Source organism: Phyllostomus hastatus, unplaced genomic scaffold (assembly GCF_019186645.2).
Source record: "Phyllostomus hastatus isolate PE091 unplaced genomic scaffold, TTU_PhHast_1.1 phas_contig_1, whole genome shotgun sequence".
NCBI lineage: Eukaryota > Metazoa > Chordata > Mammalia > Chiroptera > Phyllostomidae > Phyllostomus > Phyllostomus hastatus.
Genome location: NW_025333498.1, coordinates 6,773,559 through 6,794,578, shown reverse-complemented (window position 1 = coordinate 6,794,578; position 21,020 = coordinate 6,773,559). Strand labels below are relative to the sequence as shown.

General features: G+C 35.9%; 1 protein-coding gene across 1 annotated transcript in view; it reads right to left on the bottom strand.

The window, feature by feature from the left end:
* Window positions 1-21,020, bottom strand: part of TFPI (tissue factor pathway inhibitor) — a 50,644-nt gene that overhangs the window by 23,443 nt on the left and 6,181 nt on the right. The window contains exon 2 of the mRNA XM_045818936.1: window positions 5,504-5,641. Coding sequence (XP_045674892.1) covers window positions 5,504-5,630 — 127 coding nt within the window. The 5' untranslated portion in view covers window positions 5,631-5,641. The remainder of the gene's footprint in view (window positions 1-5,503; window positions 5,642-21,020) is intronic.

The following is a 21,020-nucleotide window of genomic DNA, read 5'->3' as shown; positions in this document are numbered from 1 at the left end:
TTAAATCTTTCCTACCCTTCATATTTTTGTCCTATTAATCTTGAATTGATGTCAAGTACTAGCCAATTAAAGTAATGTTAAAACTATAACAAAACAACAGAAATGTTATTTTTAGTTTTCTTTATGAGTCATAAAGTGATAAGTATGCTTTGCAATCTTGGAGTGGTTAAAATATAGCTTTATATACATAAATTGGTAGTATTGTGCTGTTTGATTCACTTGATGATTTATATGAACATGTATATAGCTTTTAATTTTTTTAAAAATCTGAGTTAATTTACAAAATGCCATATCACACATTTGATTAATTTGTTAACTGAATTGACTATTCTTTTAAATTAAAATACACTGAACTAACAGAAATTATAGAACAATAAACTTTCAGACCTAAATTTTAATACGGCAGATAACATATAACAGATTTACTATAACACATATATCTTTACCTACAAAAGATAGCATCCAAACCTATGTTGCCATATATATTCAGAAAAACTGTTTCTTATAAATCAGTAATTTATGTTATGTTCATTCTCAGTGATAATACCTCTACTTTTACTAAATATTTTTGATCATTATGCCAAATCTTTTCTTTTACATTGGCTGTGGTAAGGATGTACTCACCCCAAGTACAATCTGCTATTTAGTAGTTTTGCCATCAGGTGGCAGCAGTGTACCACAACAGTGAAATGGTATAGCCTAGTAGTGATACCAATAGATACACTGTTAATAATAGCAGCTAATGTTTACTAAGTGATTACTATGCTTCAGACATTTTGTAATTATGTCATTTAATTATCACAACAAACTTATTGGTTAGGTATTATTATCTTCATTGTAAAGATTATAAAATCACACTGAAGAAATTAATTGTTTAATTCACGCCTTAAGTGATGACTTTTGAATTATCCCATGGAGTTTTATAGCCCATTTCGCAGACATTCTTGATGACTGAGAGATATCATCACAGATCTGTGTGACTGAGATTCATAAGATGGCACTAAACTAAAAAAGCTTTTAATGATGAATGTAGGTGTTGATTTTACAGCAATTTCATGAGAAACACTAAGAATTAACTCATTATTAACTCATCATTCATCTTTATGTCTTAATGTATCTCTTACATGAATCCTGAATTTTCCTCAGTGGGCGTGTGACCCACACTTGAACTCAGTGACCCTGCATGGGGGGAGGACCCAGTACTGTGCTGGTCCACCAAAAAGGAATGGAAGCCTGTCTTGTTTTCATTTCACTTTGGATAAACGCTTTGAAAGTCAACAATCTTGTGTTGACCATGTGCCAGACACTGCTGTCTTGGCAGAATAGATAGTAGTAAGCATTTTAGGTGGCAACAGTCCCCTTTGTACATCATGCAGACAGTAGAGACTTACTCATATAAATATTTAAGAAGTTCAGGGTGCTCTGCAAGTGTATAAGGAGACTCTTAAGCTTGTCCAAAGGGGTCAGGAATAACTTTCCTGAGACTTGACACTGAGAGGAAGACAGTGTTGACAGTGACAAAAATTGATCATAGGTGGTGGAACTAGAACACACATACAGGGCGATGTCATAAGAATTTAATGTGATGCAGCCAAATAAATACAAATATGGCTTATATATAACCATTTTTGTAGTTGAGTGTTTTATGTCTCACCATCTGTGGATTATAATCTTACTCTCCTGTCCCCTGTCCTGGAATGTTAGATGGAAGGCACCTGATAACATCTGGGGACATGTAGTGTTCGTGACTATGAGAATGCTCATTCTCCTGGACATGTTTGGGAACCTAGAGCTTAAGGCAACTTCCTAGGAATCTGCATGTTTCTGTACTCCCTGCCTGAAAGGTCAAATTTCTCTGGAAAAGAAGAGCATAGACAAGTACTCTTTGCTTTCTCTGTGTCAGAAAATGAGTCAGATGTTTTTTGCAGTTGATATAACAACCACAAGAATGCAGTTAATTATATCACTTATTTATAGATTAGGACACTGGAGTCAGGAAGTTTATACAACTCATATAATTTTGCAAAGCTACTATGCGGCAAACCACACATGCAAGCTTAGGTCTGTCTGATTCCACATCTTATAAAACATAACTTGACCTTCTCTAAAAATTCTCTGCTAATCTGCTTTCTCTCAATGTAAGGGAATTTTTTAAAAGCTTATCACTACTGTTTTTATTATCATCATTTTTGTATTTTGGAGAAGTTTATTCTTTAAAAAATTTTTTATTGTTGTTCACTTACAGTTGTACCCATTTCCTCCCATTGCTCGCCCCTGCCCTGCCTACCCCCACCTCCCACATTCAATCCTCTCCCTCCGTTGTCTTTGTCCATAGGTCCTTTATACATGTTCCTTGACTTGACGCTGCCCCTTCTGTTCTATTTCATCCTTCCTGCTGGGTGGACTGATTAAACATAATCTACTATTGACGTAGAAGAGGAGCAGTAAAATCATGTACATTTTTCTATTAAGTGATAGTATACCATTTCAATTAAATAGTATAATTCTGTAAAAGGGCAGCATGACCTTGGCATAATGTGATAAATGGCATTTCCAAAACTGAATTGATCCAGATGTGGGATCATATTATTACAAGGTTAATTAAAAACAAAACAACCAAATCTTGATAAGACTGCACAGCTAGTCAGTTAAGTGGCCTTCAAGTCTAGCTTTAAAATAAAAATATTTCTCTTATGCAGCTGGGTTTGGTCTGGATTTATCCAGAGATCTAAACTTTGGCCTAATTAGTAGTAGGTTAATTCTGGTTTCTTGGTCGACTGTGGCAACAATTTAAGGAAATTCTTGGTTAATTGGCATGCAATTTCTCAGTCTAACTGAGGGATATTGGACTAGGTAAATATTGGGAATACTTGGACCCACTTACCTCTCACTTCCCAAGGTGGGGTTGCCTGGTTTTTCACTGTGGGGGCTTAGTTTACCCTCCACATTCCTTCTCTACCCAACCTCCAAAATATTAAATACCTTTGAGAAATGAACCAAATGAGGGATTGGAACCCATCTGAAAATGACCAAATTCCAACCAAATTTGAATGCTTTTTTTCGATTTTATTTATTTATTTTTAGAAAGAGGGGAAGGGAAGGAGAAAGAGGAGAGAAACATCAGTGTGTGGTTGTCTCTCACGTGCTCCTGACTGGGGATCTGGCCCACAACCTAGGCATGTGCCCTGTTGGGGAATCGAACTGGAGACCCTTTGGTTCACAGGCCAGTGCTCAATCCACTGAGCTACACTAGCCAGGGTCAAATTCCTATTTTTGTAAGGCACATTATGGCTTTTACTTTATTAAATAGTGTTCCATCTTTTAAAAATATATATATACTATATGTGTATACATGTACATATATGTGTATATGTGTGTGTGCATGGGTATGTATATATGTATTTGGTGCCATATAACAATAAGCCTTTGTTTTTCATTCCTGAGTAGGATTTGAGTGACCCTGTTGATCCTAACTGGGTTTGCTCTCACCTACTGGTTAGCTGGGCTCTTCTGGCATTGGTCTGCGTGGGTGGCTAGGTTTCACGCTGTGGGTCTGACCACTGCAGATCTTCAGATCTGCCCCAAAGAAGTGATGTAGCATGTACCACTTGGTCACTTCTGCATGCCCGGGTCTCCCATTGCCGAGCTTAGATGAGTTCCCTTCCTCCGTGTGTCAACAGCAGCACCTTGTGCATGCCTCCAGCACTTCCTTTAATGCCTTATACTAAAATCACCTGTGTACCCCCTTGTCTCCTGTGTGACACTGAGATTCTTGAGAACCTGGGCTCAGCCTTCATTGCTTCCCTAGAACCTACCAGTTTCAGGCACCAGTATGTATTCAATCTTTACTCAAGGAAAGTGCACTGAACACAATCACTTTAAACAGCTGTGAGAGATACACAATAAGAATGTATTTATGAAAATTGTTTGTACCTTACAAGCACACCTACAAATACAAGCTATCACTTTATTCATAATCTCCACCATTACTAACGAGTTTTCTATCAGTTTACTAGTTTACCACAAAATATTACTTTAAGAAAAAATAAGTCTATAATAATAATCACTTTATAGTCTTTCCATTGTTCTGTTGTTTTAACGTTAATTTTTATTTTTGAATGTGTAGCTTTTGGGATAAGAACTGACTTCTGCCCAGATCTTTGGTGTCCTGCTTGACTAGATTCTCACATTGGACTCATCCGGAATTTATTTCATTTCATTTCATTTCATTTCATTTCATTTCATTTCATTTCATTTCAATGTTATTTTATTATTTTATTTTATTTTACTTATTGTTCAAGTACAGTTTTCTGCCTTTTACCCCCATCCCAGCCTGCCCCCCCCCAGTCCTCCCCACCTACCTCACGTTTCCACCCCACCCTTGTTATTGTCCATGTGCCTTTATACTTGTTCCTGTGAACCCTTCCCCTTTTCCCCTTTTCCCTCCCCTCTCCCCTCTGGTCACTGTCAGCATGTTCTCTCTTTCAGTGTCTTTGGTTATATTTTGCTTGTTTGTTTATTTTGTTGATTAGGTTCCTGTTAAAGGTGAGATCATATGGTATTTGTCTTTCACCACCTGGCTTATTTCACTTAGCATAATGCTTTCCAGCTCCATCCATGCTGTTGCAAAGGGTAGGAGCTCCTTCTTCCTTTCTGCTGCATAGAATTCCATTGTGTAGATGTACCATAGTTTTTTGATTCATTAATTTACTGATGGGCACCTAGGTTGCTTCCAGCATTTGGCTATTGTAAATTGTGCTGCTATGAACATTGAGGTGCATAGGTTCTTTTGAATTGGTGTTTCAGGGTTCTTAGGATATAATCCTAGCAGTGGAATTGCTGGGTCAAAAGGCAGATCCATTTTTAGTTTTCTGAGGAAGTTCCATACTGTTTTTCATAGTGGCTGTACCAGTCTGCAATCCCACCAATAGTGCACTAGGGTTCCCTTTTCTCCATAACCTCTCCAACACTTGTTTGTTGATTTGTTCATGATGGCCATTCTGACCATTGTGAAGTGGTATCTCATTGTGGTTTTAATTTGCATCTCTCTGATAGCTAGCAATACTGAGCATTTTTTCATGTGTCTCTTATTTGGCAATATAAAGACAAAGAGAGATAGAGAGAGGTAGTGAGAGAGAATGGCTGAAACCTCCAATATCTGTGGTTTCCTTTTCCTTCTCACACTTGTCCAGCAAAGAATGACAATGAAGTTTGTAGAATTGTTTGTTGAGCATATTTCTTCTCACAATTTTCCAGAGAGAACTCAATGTTTAATGTTATAGGCTGCAAAAAAAAAGTCGTTCTTGCTAACATGACTTTTTTGTGGACAAAGGTTTTGTTTGTTTGTTTGTTTTGACACATCACATCATATATATTTTCTAAGAAAAATGTCACTTTGACAAAAACTAATTTTCCTATACAATGCAAAAAAGCTATATGAAATATTTGGATTACAATTGAGAGCTTTGACTAGTTTAAAAGAAGAATGCTTCTAACATTTTACCTGGGATGCTGGAATAGTCATCTGCCTCAGAATTAAGATCTTCATCTTCCTCATCATTAAGAGGGAGAGAGGCACAAGTAAGCAGCAGACATGCAGAAACCCAAAAAATTGGTTTTGTCTTCATCATTCAAATCACCTCTGAAATAAAAACCCAGATATATCTGATAAATAATGAGTTAATGTGGAATCACCAGTAGACTAGTAGGAATCATATGTATGCCTCCAAATGTACATTTTTGACCTCTAATGGGTATTCTCATATACCTTTGTCCACAAATTTCATGAAATACATAAATATATCAAATAATTCTCAAGTACCCAGGTCATTTTACAACCTTAAAATTACCAATTAAAGTGGCAATAATTAAGAGACATGGCTAATTGCTGGTCAACATAACTAAGTAAGGATTATGATCCATTTCACATGCAATTCTATTTGCCACATCTTCCTCACAGCTAATATTCTTTTTCAGTTAGTAATAATTATATTTTAATTTTTCTTGCATTTTCTATTATTTTATTAATGCAACTTTCAATTCCTGATCTTTCTTTCCCTTTGGTTTGGTCCTTTTTTAAAAAAGAAGCACCATGTAGGGATTGACTGTGGGAACAGAGGGTGGGCCGGATAGAAGATGTGGCAAACCAGGTGATATTGGGACAACTGTAATAGAATAACAGTACTAAAAAGAAGTTAATAAAGGAAAAAGAAATACATTTTCCAAATTTTCATCTTTGTTTCCTTATAATACACATCTGTTTTATTTTTAAAATAATTTGTTGTGATGACATTGGTTCATAAAACCATGCAGGTTTCCAGTGTATGACCACTCTCCTAACCAAGTCCTCTATGAGATTGCAAACAGAGATGCTGAAAAAGAAATGTCTAACATTCCAGTGGTCCTTCATCCCAGGTATTCCACTCTCAATTTGGGGATGTATCTGGTTCAAAAATTTCATAGAAAAGTGACTTTAAGGGATTAGCCTACACTCTAAGGGAAACACATTTCAGCAGCAGACTGACATTTCCTGTTTCAAAATGATTTAAAGATCAATGACAAAAAGTAATGGAAAAGTGCCTTTAAATGTTTTTAAAAGGTCATTTTTTCTTTGAGTTCGAAGGTGAATGGAAATGTGTAATGTTCATGCAGCACTGCAGGAAGAGAAAGGGAAGGAGCATGTGCACATGATGGCCACTCATCCTGTGATAGGAAGCCAGAACGGAAGGACAACTCTTACCAGTGAACAACTGCAGAGCAGACATCCCATCAGAAACATGTTAAAGAGCTCTCTGTTTATGTATGTAGTGAATACAGCTACAATATACACCGTTAAGGTGTGGGGAGTAATAACATCATAAATGCCATTTTGCTTTCAGCTTCATTTAATCACTAATGAATTTATAACCTATTTTCCTGCAACAGTTTGAAAATGTTAAGATGTATTTGAATTTTAGTGAGAAGCAGTGTTATTATATCCCTTGTAAACTGTATCATAACTACTTGAATCCACAAATATACATGTATGTATATGTGTGCATATATATATGTGTGTGTATATATATATTTGAAGATTCTACTAGCTAAACTTGTAATGTTTATCTTATTTTTGAAAAGCATTTTTCAGCAACTCTTCTGTTTCCACTGTATTTTTTAGATATATAACCCTGTTATGCTTTGAGGGTTAAATGCATGTCTTTTGATCCCACGGCTTAGGGAGCAGGCTGAGATGGGTGCCTGCTGAAGAACATGATGTGGACTTGGTACCTAAATCCATCAAGTTACTCTCTTTAAAAATGGTGGCCTAGAGTACTGTTCAATTTTAGTTGTGTAGACTTCCCTTGGTTGTAAGGATCAGCTGGGACACTGTAGATCAAAAGGTCATAAACTCATTCATCCTAGGGAAGGTGGAACAATCTAGAACTAGAAAGGCAGGTTTGAAGCTGGATCTCAGAAACGTCTAGTGTCAGGGACCTGAACACCACCATTGCTCTTGCACTTAGATAATAACAACTGAGATGATGCACAGCATGCAGTGGGTTTTTGGTGGTGGTTTTGGTCTTACTTCACCTCATGATGATCTGCCTGAAAATACTCTGACTTTGAAGGCCATTAAGTGGATGTAACCAATAGGTCAGTATCTCAGCATCCACCAGTTTAAAAATATAATCAGTGTATTTTATTTACTGTTTGACTTATATTTTCCTACTTTAAAACTTATTTACCACATCTTTTCTACAGAAACATAGTTCTTACTATTTTACTTACTTTCCATTTGATTGATATTTTATTGCCCAAGCAACTATAGCATTACTTGCAAAGGTACTTGCAAATGTTTTCATTTAAATTTTATAACTGTTCAATAATACAACTCTTATGCTTTATTTAAAGTTTTCTAACACAGAAGTCAGCTTAATGAAGTTTATGGATAGCACAGGAATGGTGATTAATCAGTGGCTTGGTATATTTAAAATATCAGCATGTTAATTAGTTAAACCTACAGTCAGGTGCAATTTTGTACCTGGTTTCTTTCAAACATCTCCCTCAAAAAACCGTTTGTTATGTGTGACATGTCAAGATAAGTTGTGACAGTTCCGTCAAAAGTGCTCTAGACATTTATTTAAATTTATGTACTATAGAAAATCAATTTGTTTTAAAGAAAATTTAACAGATGGATTGTAAGTGTCTTCTTCAAAAATCAAGGAAGATCATAATGACAATGCCTTTCTCAAGGAACAAAAAAACTCCCAAATACACAACTTTATGCCTCAAGGAACTAGAAAAACAGTTCCCAAAGTTAGTAGAATAAAGGAAATAACAACGATTGGAGCAGAAATAAATGAAATAGAGACAAAAGACAACATAGAGCAATGATTCTATGAACTAGTTCTTTGAAAAGGTAAGTAAAATTGATAAGCCTTTAGCTAGATTCACCAAGAAAAAAAGAGAGAGGACTCAAATAAATAAAAACAAAAATAAAAGAGATGTTATAACTGATGCCACAGAAATATAGAGGATAATAAAACTGCTATGAATAATTATATACCAACATATAAATTCCTGGAAAAAAATCAACCTTCCAAGACTGAGTCATGGTGAAATAGAATATCTGAGCAGAACAATTACTAGTAAGAACATGGTATCAGTACTCATAAGCATCCCAACAAACAAAAGTCCAGAACCAGATGACTTCACTGGTGAATTTTATCAAACATTCAAAGAAGAATTAATACCAATTTTGCTCAAACTTTTCCAAAAACATAGACAAGAAGAGAACTCTCCAAAACTTATTTTATGAAGCAAACATTACCCTGATATAAAAACTAGACAAGGACAACAAAAGGAAAGAAAACCACAGGTCAATATCCCTAATCAATGTAGATGCAAAATTCCTCAACAAAATACTGGCAAACCAAACTCAACCATATATTAAAAAGATTATACAGCATAATTAAGTGGGGTTTATTCCAGAAATGTAAGGATACTTCAATATCCAAAAATAAGTCAATGTGACACATTACATTAAAAAAATAAAGGATAGAAATCATATATATGATCATCTCAATGGATGCACACAGATTATTTTAAAAAATTGAGCATACATTTATGTTAAAAACTCTCAACAAAATGAATATAGAGGGAACATACTTTAACACAAAAGTGGCTGGCAAACCCACAGCTAACATCATACTCAATGGTGAAAAGCTGAAAGCATTTCCTCTAAGAGCAGGAACAATGCAAGGATGCTCAATCTTGTTACTTCTATTCAACATAATATTGGAAGTACTAGCCAGAGCAAGTAGGCAAGAAAAAGAAATAAGTGGCATCCAACATGGAGAGGAAGAAGTAAAACATTCATAACTTGCAGATGACATATTATATATAGAAAACCCTAAAGACTTTCAAAACCCTAAGAACAAATAAACAAATTCAGTCAAGTTGCAAGATACAGAATCTATGCACAAAAATCTGTTGCACTTTTGTACACTAATAACAAACTAACAGGGAGAAATAAAAAAGTAATTCCACTTATAATTCCACTTATAATTTCATCAAAAATAACATATTTAGAAATAAACTTAACCAAGGATATGAAAAGATATTGAAAACTACAAGACATTAATAAAAGAAACTGAAGAAGACAAAAATAAATGGCAAGATATTCTGTGCTTGTGCACTGGAAGAATCAATATTATTAAAATGTCCATAATATGCAAAGCAATCTATAGATTCAATGCAATTTCTAACAAATTCTAATGCCATTACAAAAGTGCAACAAGTAATCTTACAATTTGTGTGGAATGGCAAAAATCTCCAATAACTAAAGCAATCTTGAGAAAGAAGGACAAAGCTGAAGGAGTCATGCTCCCTGATTTCAAACCATATTACAAATCTTTGGTAATTAAAACAGCATGATTTTGGCATAAAAATTGACACATAGATTTATAACACAGAATGGAGAGTCCAGAAATAAAGCCATACATGTATGGTCTATTAATTCATAATAAAGGAGCCAAGAATATACCATAGGGAGTGGACAGTCTTTTTATGTAGGAAAAACTTGGCAGCCACATGTAAAAGAATGGAACTGGACCACTATCTTACACCATACACTCAACTCAGTACAAAAATCAACTCAAAATGGATTTAAGTCTTAAACATAAGAACTAAAACCATAAACTTCTTAGAAGAAGACCTAAGTGGAAGCTCTTTGAATGGGTTTTGGCAATGATTCTTTGAAGTTAACACCAAAAGCAAAAGCAACAAAAACAAAAATAAATAAGTGGGACTATGTCATACTACACAGCTTCTGCACAACAAAGGAAACCATCAGCAAAATGAAAAGATAACCTACTGCATGGGAGAAAATATTTGCAAATTGTCCATTTGAAAAGGGGCTAATATTAAAAGCACATAAAGAATTCAGACAACTCAATAACAAAAATACAAACAGTCTGACCAGAAAATGGGCAGAAGATTTGAATAAACATTTTTCCAAAGAAGACATACAGGTGGCCAACAAGTACATGAAACGATGCTCAATATCATTAATCATCACTGAAATGCAAATCAAAACTATGGGTTATCACCACACACCTGTATAATAATGGTTATTATCGAAACCACAATGTTGGAGGCTGTCCAAGAACCGACCCTTGACACAGTCAGGATGGATGAGACGTGTTTGCACAGCAGAAGCGGCTCTCCTGTCTATCTCTTCCCATATGCCTGTCCCTATTAGCATCAGGTGGTGAGGTTTTTGGACACCTGTGCTTTATAACAAAAAACCTTGCACGATGCCTCTGATTCTGCATGAAATGACTTGCTGACCACTAACTAGAAGCCCCTAATAATCCTAATGCTGCCCACTCCCCCCACCTGGAAAGTTAAGGATAGATTTACACTATGGGCAGACTAGCTGCCAGAATGCTGGAAGAGGCCATTGCTAGGAATGTCTAGGGAGTCACCATTCAAAAGTTCAAGATTTATTAGAACCACTGCCTTTCCCATGCCCTGGGCAGGAGCAGTTATTGATGAGACCAGGTAAATAGAGGAGGAAAGAGTTTTAATTTAAATATAATAATCTTAGTACATAGAAACATAATATGCCCCCCCTGCTAGATATGTAGTTAATAGATCTAGGCAAAAAATCATTTATTTAATTTAGACAATCTAATTTTTATAAACAATAACTAATTTTTAAACCACTCCTTGTACCCCTTTGATTTAGACCAATCTATAGAAATTTAGTAGATATTTAATTATAATCAGCATTTGAAAGTTTGTGCTTGTATGGCTTCATTGGCTATCTGATTAATGACCCTCTTGGTCAAAATAACCTTTATTTAATATGGTTGATCTGTGGGACTTCTTGTACTTTTCAGTTATTTCTTTGTTTAACATGATTGATCTGTAAAATCTTCTGTAGTTTTTGAAGTTATTTCTATGGTAACCATTTCTGTTTTAATAATCACACTATGCATTGAATGTTGTATAACCTCACCTATAAAAATAAAGATTGATTTTTCTGGGTGAGTCAGTCAGGTCCAGAGAGCCTGGCTGTCCTCCGGCACCACATCTGGTGGCTGTCACGTTTCGCCTGAGCAGTTCCTCCTTCGGGGACCCGGAGACCCACCAAGGCTGGACCCCAACACCACAAGATATAGTAAGAGTTGAAAAGGATGTGGAGAAAAGGGAACCTTTGTGCACTGTTAGTGGGAATGTAAACTGGTATGGCCACTATGCAAAACAGTACGCAAATTCCACAAAAATTTAAAAATATGACTACCATGTTATCCAATATTTCCACTTTTGAGTATTTATCTAAAGAAAATAAAAACATTAATTTGAAAAGTCCTATGTGTTCCCATGTTCATAGCAGCATTATTTATAATAACCAAGATAAGAAAACAACCTAAGTGTTCATTGATGGATGAATAAAAAATGTGTGTGTACATGTATACACACACACACATGTGACATTATGCTAAGTCAAATTAATCAGACAGGGAAAGACAAATGCTATATGATCTCACTAATATATGAGATAAAAAAATTAAACACATAGATTCAGAGAACAAATTGGTGGTTACCAGAGGCAGGGAGCTGGGGTGGAAGAAATGGGTGAAAATGGTATAAATTTATTTTTAAAAATATGTGTTTAATATAGTTTATGGATAGGTTGAGGTTAGGAAGAATTTGGAATATGCTTGAGATATAAAATTAACAAAGATTATTTTCTCCTAGAAAATGTTGTGGTTTTTAGCCTGGAGGTGAGATTAGAGAAAGTCTGTCAGTTGGGAGAGTTGTTTTTCTCTAATTTGTACTTGGCAGGGTTAATTATATGACCATGTGTTGGGAACCGCCCTGACTGGTATCAGAAAACTGAAACCCCCGCCTAGCTAAGGCTAAAGGAACGCCCTTGGAACCGTGAGCCGGCAAGGAGACAAAAGCTTATCTTCCTGGCAGGAATGCTGTTTCTGCTGCTTTGTTCATAACCGAACCCCAAAAAAGCTTGGTCGGTTAGCCAAAGACGGGTAAGATTCCCCACGGGGGGAACAACCCAAGCCAGGCACGATCACTTTGGGAGGCCGCCCAAAAGAAGGACTTGGGGGGCTGCAGCAAAGGGGGGTGATGGACCCTCACTCCTCGGCTTTGACAAAGTCTGAGTTCTCAGCGTCCAGAAGAAAATCTCCTTATCTCTCGGTGGCCTTAGTTCCCGCGCTCCACCTAAGCCTGAAACAATGACGGGGAAGTACAGCTCGGTACTGGGAAGTGCGGATTTCCCGGGGTGATCAGGCCTAAGAAAGAACATGTAAATTACTGTGAAACCTTCTTTGTTTAAGAACGCTCTCAGTTGAATGAGGAGGGTCTTAGGAGGAAGCTAGTTTGTTCCTCAGCCTTACAGCTCTTTGACCCCCAACTCAATAGACCGGCAGAGTTCTTTGTTTCCTATATTCCTTACTTCCCCTAATGAGTATTGTACGTTACCTGAGTTATTATGCAAAATGAGCCTAATAAAAGCAGGTATGGACGGTGGATCAGCGCGCTCCCCACTAGGGGGGTGGCCATTCTGTCCCTACTTCCCCACAGAAACTAGTTTGTCTCTGTGCATGTGTGTTTTTTCTCGCGTATTGTCGAGCCATCCACAGTGTGCCGTGGTCACTGCTAGCCGGTGACCCACGCGCAACAACCATGTTTTGATAATTATTAAGGCAAGAAAGAAGGAGATATAACAGGATGCAAGTTGCCTATCAAACATTATTAAGAAATTTCCAGAAAAATATTATTTGCAATTTCACCATTTATTTATGATATTAATATTCTCAAGAGAACTTGTGAAAGAAAGAGAAGTCCTCTGTATAAATCTATAAAGTGAGGAGCCAACAATGAAAAAGGGATCCGGGTCCATTGAGGCTAGAAATGTTTTTGTAATTTGACTTTGGTGACTGGAAAGAAAGGAGCAGCTCAAAGGAATGGCAATGGATATTGATGCGGCCAAGGACGTATGACGGATTCAAAGAGCAAAAAGGCTCACAGATTTTGGGAAAGATGAATAATAAGCTAGAAATATAGCATTAGCTTTCTAGTACCTCATTTTGGAAAATACATGATACGAGTTGTAGACAGTTACTGATCTATCATTAGTTTGGGGGTGCACTCTCCTTATTTCATCATCTTTAAATTAATCTGTGAAATCACATATTGTGTTTATGTATATATGATCAACATGGTGCTTATTACAATTTCAACTTCCTAGTTCAGATTTTCTTTATTGCATTTTTTTAAAAGTTTTACTATTAATCTCTAAGCAAAACAAGTACTTTACCATGTCTAGAAGAAAGAAATTTTATTTTGGCCACTTCTATTTGTGGTGTACTAGTCAAAGACAGGAGAGACAAAAACCTGACAGCCAGGAAATGAGAGAAAATGTAACTTGAAGAATAATTCCAATTTTCTGCTCAGCAGTGGCTAATGCTATCCTCTTGGTGTTTATTACTTCCATCAACTCAATTTGGCTGATCCCAAGGGTGCCTACTCTCTGCCTAGTAAAACCTGCAGCCTGTTTTTTACCTTTCACCTATGTGATTTCTTGGCTGTTTCTCATTTTGGGTGAGTTTGCAGCACTGTAATACCAAGGATAATGAGTGAAGAAAGAAGACATTAGAATAAAACTATAATGGAAGGAAGGAGACAAAAAAGCCTCTAAGGATTCTCATAGTTATATCACATTCTTTTTATATTTTGAAGTATACTCTTATAAGTATTATTTTCAGCAGAAAAAATAAGTATTCATAATGACTAGTAAAGTATTCATAATGACTAGGGTCTAGACATAGATTTTTCTTAAAAGTATTTCTTACTAGACTTCGAACCTTTTTTTACTTACATGTTTTATTTTATTTTTTCCATTACCATTTATTCCCCTACACTCCCTTCCCTCTACAATCACCACACTGTTGTCCGTGTCCATGGGTCCTTTCTTTCCTTTTTGCTCAATCCTTCTACCCTCTTGTTTTTGGATAGATAGTTACATAATCTCAATGAGAGGTTTGAGAGCCAGATTTTTCTCAGGAAAAGAGTATTTTCTGAATAAACATGTTGTAGGAATGTAAATCTTTAGGCAGTTTCCCAAGAGAAGTCTAATGCTATGACTGTTTGCCACATGCTAACTTCTAACAAGTCAGAACAGAGCCTTCTTTATCTCTTTGTTATCTTCCCTCTTATGTTCCATATTCCTGGGTTATGGAGTAGTCACTATAAGCATTTTATTTTGGCATCAGGATTATTTTCTATGACAGTAAAGTGTTTTTTAAAAATCCAATTAAAAAATGGGTAAAGAACCTGAATAGACATTTCTCCAAAAAGGACATACAGATAGCCAATAGACATATGAAAAGATACTTAACATTACTAATCAGAGAGATGCAATTTAAACCACAATGAGATACCACCTTACACCTGTCAGAATGGCTATCATAAAAAAGTCAACAAACAACAAGTGTTGGCAAGAATGTGGAGAAAAAGGACCACTCTAACACCGCTGATGGAAATACAGATAGATGCAGCCACTATGGAAAGCAGTATGGAGTTACCTCAAAAATGGAACTGCCTTATGACTCAGCAATTCTATTTCTGGGAATACAGCCAAAGAAACCCAAACACTGATTCAAAAGAACATATGCACCCCTATGTTCATTGCAGCATTATCTATAATAGCTACAATTTGAAAGCAGTCCAAGTGTCCATCAATGGATGAGTGGGTAAAAATGCTGTGGTTCATTTACACAATGGAATATTACTGTGCATTAAAAAAAAGAAGAAGTTTTACCCTTTGCAACAGCATGGATAGACCTGCAGAACATTATGCTAAGTGAAATAAACCAGGCAGAGAAAGACAACTACTATAAGATTTTACTTGTATGTGAAATCTAATGAACAAAATAAGCTACCAAACAAAATAGAAACAGATTATAGATAAGGAACAGACTGACATCTGTCAGAGGGGAAATAGGGGAAATAGAAGCTGTTATTTCACCCTATGCAAAAAAGAAAAAAAACTAAAATTAAGATTAAATATTATGAGGTTCTGGATACATGGACATATAGCACATTTATTTTAAGAAATTATATGGGAAGTACAAAGTAAAAAGATATATAATTATAAAACGTCATTTTTTATAATGACCGTTTTTGAAGTGGTTTCTTATCTATTAGGTTACTGTGTCTTGAACATAGTGCTAAGCAGTCCATTGAGCAGGTATACTAAATTGATGTTAGAGATACGTGATTTATTTTCCAACAGCATATGCTTATGGCTAGTAAGTGACAGGCAGGACTAGATCCTAGACTTTTTCAAAGCATCCTTAAAATAAGCAAGATTTATGGACTAGAGACCAAATCCAATTCAGGAAAATATAATTAAATATATTAATTACTTATGTCATTCAATATTCATTTCTCTTTGAAATATTGCCCTTATTGTGACTTAAAGAAGATGATTATCCCCTGGCTGGTGTGGCTTAGTGGACTGAGGGCCGGTCTGCAAACCAAAATGTTGCCAGTTTGATTCCCAGTCAGGGCACATGCCTAGGTTTTCAAGCCAGGTCCCCAGTGGGGAGTCCATGAGAGGCAACCAACCACACATGACGTTTCTTTCCCTTTCTCTCCCCCACTTCCTCTCTCTCTAAAAATAAATAAATAAAATGTTTTTTAAAAAGAAAGATTACAGGGTAAAAAAGGGATTCATCAAAGGAGCTACAGGATAAAAATGGGATTTTTCTGGTGGGTTAATCCTACAAGAACAACTTAATAACTAAAATCACTTTTTAACATGATCATCATTATGATTTTGACTCAATGACTTGGCAAAATTTCTATTCCTGGCATAAAGTCTGTACTTGTTTAATGATTATATTTATTACTGTGTAAATATTTCCACATCACTTTATCCATTTACAGATCTATGGGAAGTTCATTTTGTCTCCAACCCTTAGCTAACCATATCAGAGAAGAGCACCTTAGCATAGGACCCAGAAGGTCACCCATCAGTCAAAGCCTGAATGAACAGATTAGAACAAGGTTACTACACAAGGGAAGCTCTTTAATAGAGATACTTGAAAATCTGCTTTCTCTTTTTTTCCTGAACTTTAGAGGAAATAGAAACCACATATATATACACATACACACCCAAATCTTGGCTGAAGACCAGAAATAAAAAGAGGAAATTTATATTTTATTAAAGCCTCATTTCAAACATGTCATTATAGCCAGCTCTTGAATTATCTGGGATTAATTTTCATATTGTAGAGTAAGTCTTTGTTTAGATTTTCTCTCTAGATGCTTCCTTTTAAGCCATTTTTCTTATTATGAGAATGAAATTACACTTTGTTATGTTAATGACAATAAATCATAATTCAAATAGCAGTTTACATTAATGGACATTGATTACTATTTTTTTTCTCATTTGTATCTCACACTCACCCTACAATAATGCTGTTTTTATCGTTTGATAGAGGACATAGTGATTCAAAACGATAAAATAACTTCTCCAAGAAAATAGCTTATAAAGAGGCAGTATAGGTGTTACTCTGAAGGAAATGCCATCAATGTTTTATAATGTGAGATTTTTAAAAAAGTGTTGGCAAAGAAAATTTAAATATTAGTAAAAATTATACATTAATTTGTGGATTGGTCACTGTGATTTGCTGTCATAAAAATGGTAAGTAAAGATTTGAAAAAGGTACTATAGATTTGAGTAAGACAATCACCATCTTACAATGGAATTGTGTTCTCAACCATGTTGGTAGGGTAAGTTTTCTTGAACTGTCAGCATACAATGCTATAAATGAAGTTTATGTTGATAGGCCAGCTAATAAAAATACATAAATTAAAAAAAAGAACAAAAGAGTCTCAATGCTAAAAATAGGCAACCTTTAATGATTTAGTCCAGGTTTAAGGTTTGACATGAAGGATGAATTAGACCCCCTTCGAGGTATTTTTTCTTTGCTTTCACTTCAAACCAGCTAAGAAGACTTACACTGGATCTTCACTAGGCAATGATAAAAGTGGTTTTGTGTATAAAGTTCATAGGAGCTGTCTTGGTCTAGTGGGGCTACCATAACAAAATACCACAGGCTGGGTGACTTAAGCAACAGAGATTTATTTCCCACAGTTCTGGAGTCTGGGAATTCTTAAGACCAAGGGACTGGCTGGTCAAGTTCCCAGTGAGAGCTCTCTTCCTGGCTTGCAGGCACCCCTTTCCTCTGTCTTCACTTGGCCTTTCCTTGGTATGGACACACATATATAAATCTGTCTCTTCCTCTTCTCATAAGGCCTCTAGTCCTCTCAGATTAGGACATCACGCTTATGACCTAATTTAAACTTAATTACTTCCCAGAAGTGCTGTCCAACTACAATTATACTGAGGGTAGTAGCTTCTACAGATAAATTTGGGGTAGATGTGATTCAGTCCATAATAAGACCTATTTTTTAAAGAAAGCACCTCTAAACTTGTTTAGTAAATTCGTCTAAGAAAAAAGGCCACCTCCCTTTCATCAGGCTGTGGGAGAAGATGTATGAGTTCCAGAATGTGCTTTTTAATATGTAAGCCAATTATTTCCTTTCTGTGCAGCTACAGACTTTCATGTTCTATTTCTTGATGGATTATTAAGCCTCGGGCAGGACTGGCTATTGCCTACAACATTCCTGTAGGAAATGCAGAAATCACTTATATAAGAAGGACACCTAGGGTGCAGTTCTCCCAAAATAAGTATTTTTGGTTTTATTCCTAAGAGAGTACATCTGTTCTGAGAAAATAATTGCTCTCTATAAATCTCTTCTAAGAAGAAAATGTCTTTTAAAGTTCACACTGAGAAGAAAAAGACTTGGCAGGTAAAGTAGACCCTCACTGCCTAACCCCTTCTCTACTGTAGTTCCTCAACTGCAATCATACATCATGTGTCAGAGAAAAGGCACGGCCCTGTGCAGCAATTCTCATAAGCTGAAATTCAGGAATAATTTTCTCTCAGCGAGTTTGTTGTGTGGGCTAACTAGGAAATAACTAAACCATTTTATTTTAAAATTAGAGATTTTTTCATAATTTTGAATAGTAAAATTTTGTATAAAAAGATTGTTAAGGGTTGGATGCCAAGTACGTAGCATTTGCTGCAAGACTTTAGGAAAATGAGCAATCATTGTCACTATTACGGAAAAGATGTAGACACACTCTTAACTGCAGCATGGACTCATGCTCTGACTCAGCCACATGAATGCTATGTAAACACTGCTTCTACAGCAAATCTCTGCTCAAATGGCGTTTGTTCGGAGTTCTTTTTTTTAAGGTTTTATTTTTTTATTTTTAGAGAGAGGGGAAAGTGGGGAGGAGATGGATAGGGGAACATTGATGTGCAAGAAAAACACTGATCGATTATTCTCTTGTACATGCCCCCAACCAGAGACCAAATTCGAAATCCAGACATGTGCCCTGACTGGGCATCAAACCAGTGACCTTTTGTTTTGTAGGACGATGGCCAAGCAGCCAAGCCACACCGGTCAGGGCTTAGAGTCATTCCTTTTGCACCTGAAAGAAATAGCTCCATGATTATATTCTACTTTGCTCACATTTTTGTTTTTAATTGCTGCACTTACTCCTATGTACCTCAATACATGTCTACTTGTTTACTATCTGTCTTGTCTGCCCTTAAATGCAGAATTCATGTCTGTCCCATCTGGCATCTAATAGGAGCTCAGAAAATACCTGTGGCACAAATCAATGAATTAAGGAATCTATAAAAACTAATTTTCACAAATATAAAAAAGTACTGGAGAGATTTAAAACAAATGTATAAACAAATTATTTGAAGCCACATGAATGAAAGTGAACATAATAGATCTGAATGATAAATTACTCCGCTATTAGAGAGGACAATAAATATTGACCTAATTATTTATTCCTTTTTCCATCCTCACTTCTTAGAAAACCTGCTAATATTCTCTATTCCTAAACTGCTCCTGAAACTCCTATCAAATGGACAATGATGGAGTCACACTAGCGCCTGTCCCAGACCGACTTGCCTGACACGACACGGGTCCTGGAGGCAGAGCAGGTGCTGTTCTACAGAGAAGGGTGTGGTGCAGACTGCCATGGAGGGCCAGACTCTTCTCTTATTCTATTTCAAAATGATACAAGGACTCAAAATAGATGAACAGAGCAAATAAATATGTTAATGTTTCCAATGGAATGCAAGATACCATGGTAAAATTGCATGAAAAGAATGGATAAAGAAAGGAATAAGAGTGATGTAGTTTGAATGTCAGTGTGGCACTTTCTAGTTAACCACAAAAAAATTTTTAAATATCTTTGAGATTTAAGTTTTTTGTTTGTTAAATGAGAATTATGTACAACAACCTACTTGTGTTGATGATGAGTAAAGACAGTATGTGTAAATCACACAGCAGATAGAGGTCAACTAAGAAACAATTTGTGTTCATGCAAAATAATATACTTTAATAAGGGAAGATATATTAGGTCAATAAGATAAGGGATGTACCTGTGTCATTTCTTTCAGCTTTTAAAAATGTTATTTCCATCATCTATTTAATGCAACACCCATTTTCTGTCACTTTTCATTGAGAGTAGGTGAGTTGAATATGTTCATAATTCAGTTCTCAGGGATAGATAGCTTGTGCCCAGTTAAGGAATAAATTTATAAATAATAAATAATAAATAAGCTCTTCATTAATCACATAATTATGATGAGTCCATTTTTCCTTACAGCGATTGCTTTAGATATTTTTACATGATAAAGTTCTGGCCAATGAGATTAGAGAGAGAGTATGCTGTCTTCCAGGGTTGGGGGTGGGGTACTCTTAAAAGAGATTTTTGTTTTGAGGACAACTACCCTGAGCTAAAGATGACCTGCTATAAATGTGAAAATAAAATAATGGAGAAAACCTGGATTTGTGTTGAATTAACCAGTCTTGAAGCTTCGTACCTCTGTACTTTGCATAATGTGGGATAAATTACATTATTTAAGCCACTTGTGCTATGACATTGTCCTACCTACCACAGCCACATGCAACTTGGCTGAGTTATTTTGCCTTTTCTGTTTAAACTAGTTATTGACCAATGCTTTTCAACATTTTGAATTCAAGGATGCTTGGAGGATGAGAAAATAGCACTACAAAGCCCACACCCCATTTTTATCATTAAAACTGTTTTTTAAATTATTTTATTGTTGTTCAGTTACAGTTTTCTGCATTTACCTCCCACCACTCCCTCTCCACCCCAGCCATCCCTACCTTGATTCCACACCGCCTTGGTTTTGTCCATGTGTCCTTTATAGTTTCTCCTAAAAACCCTTCCCCCTATAACCGCCTCCCACCTCCCCTCTAGTTACTGTCAGATTGTTCTTAATTTCAATGTCTCTGGTTATATTTTGCTTGCTTCTTTGTTTTGTTGATTAAGTTCCAGTTAAAGGTGAGATCAATGGTATTTGTCCCTCACTGCCTGGCTTATT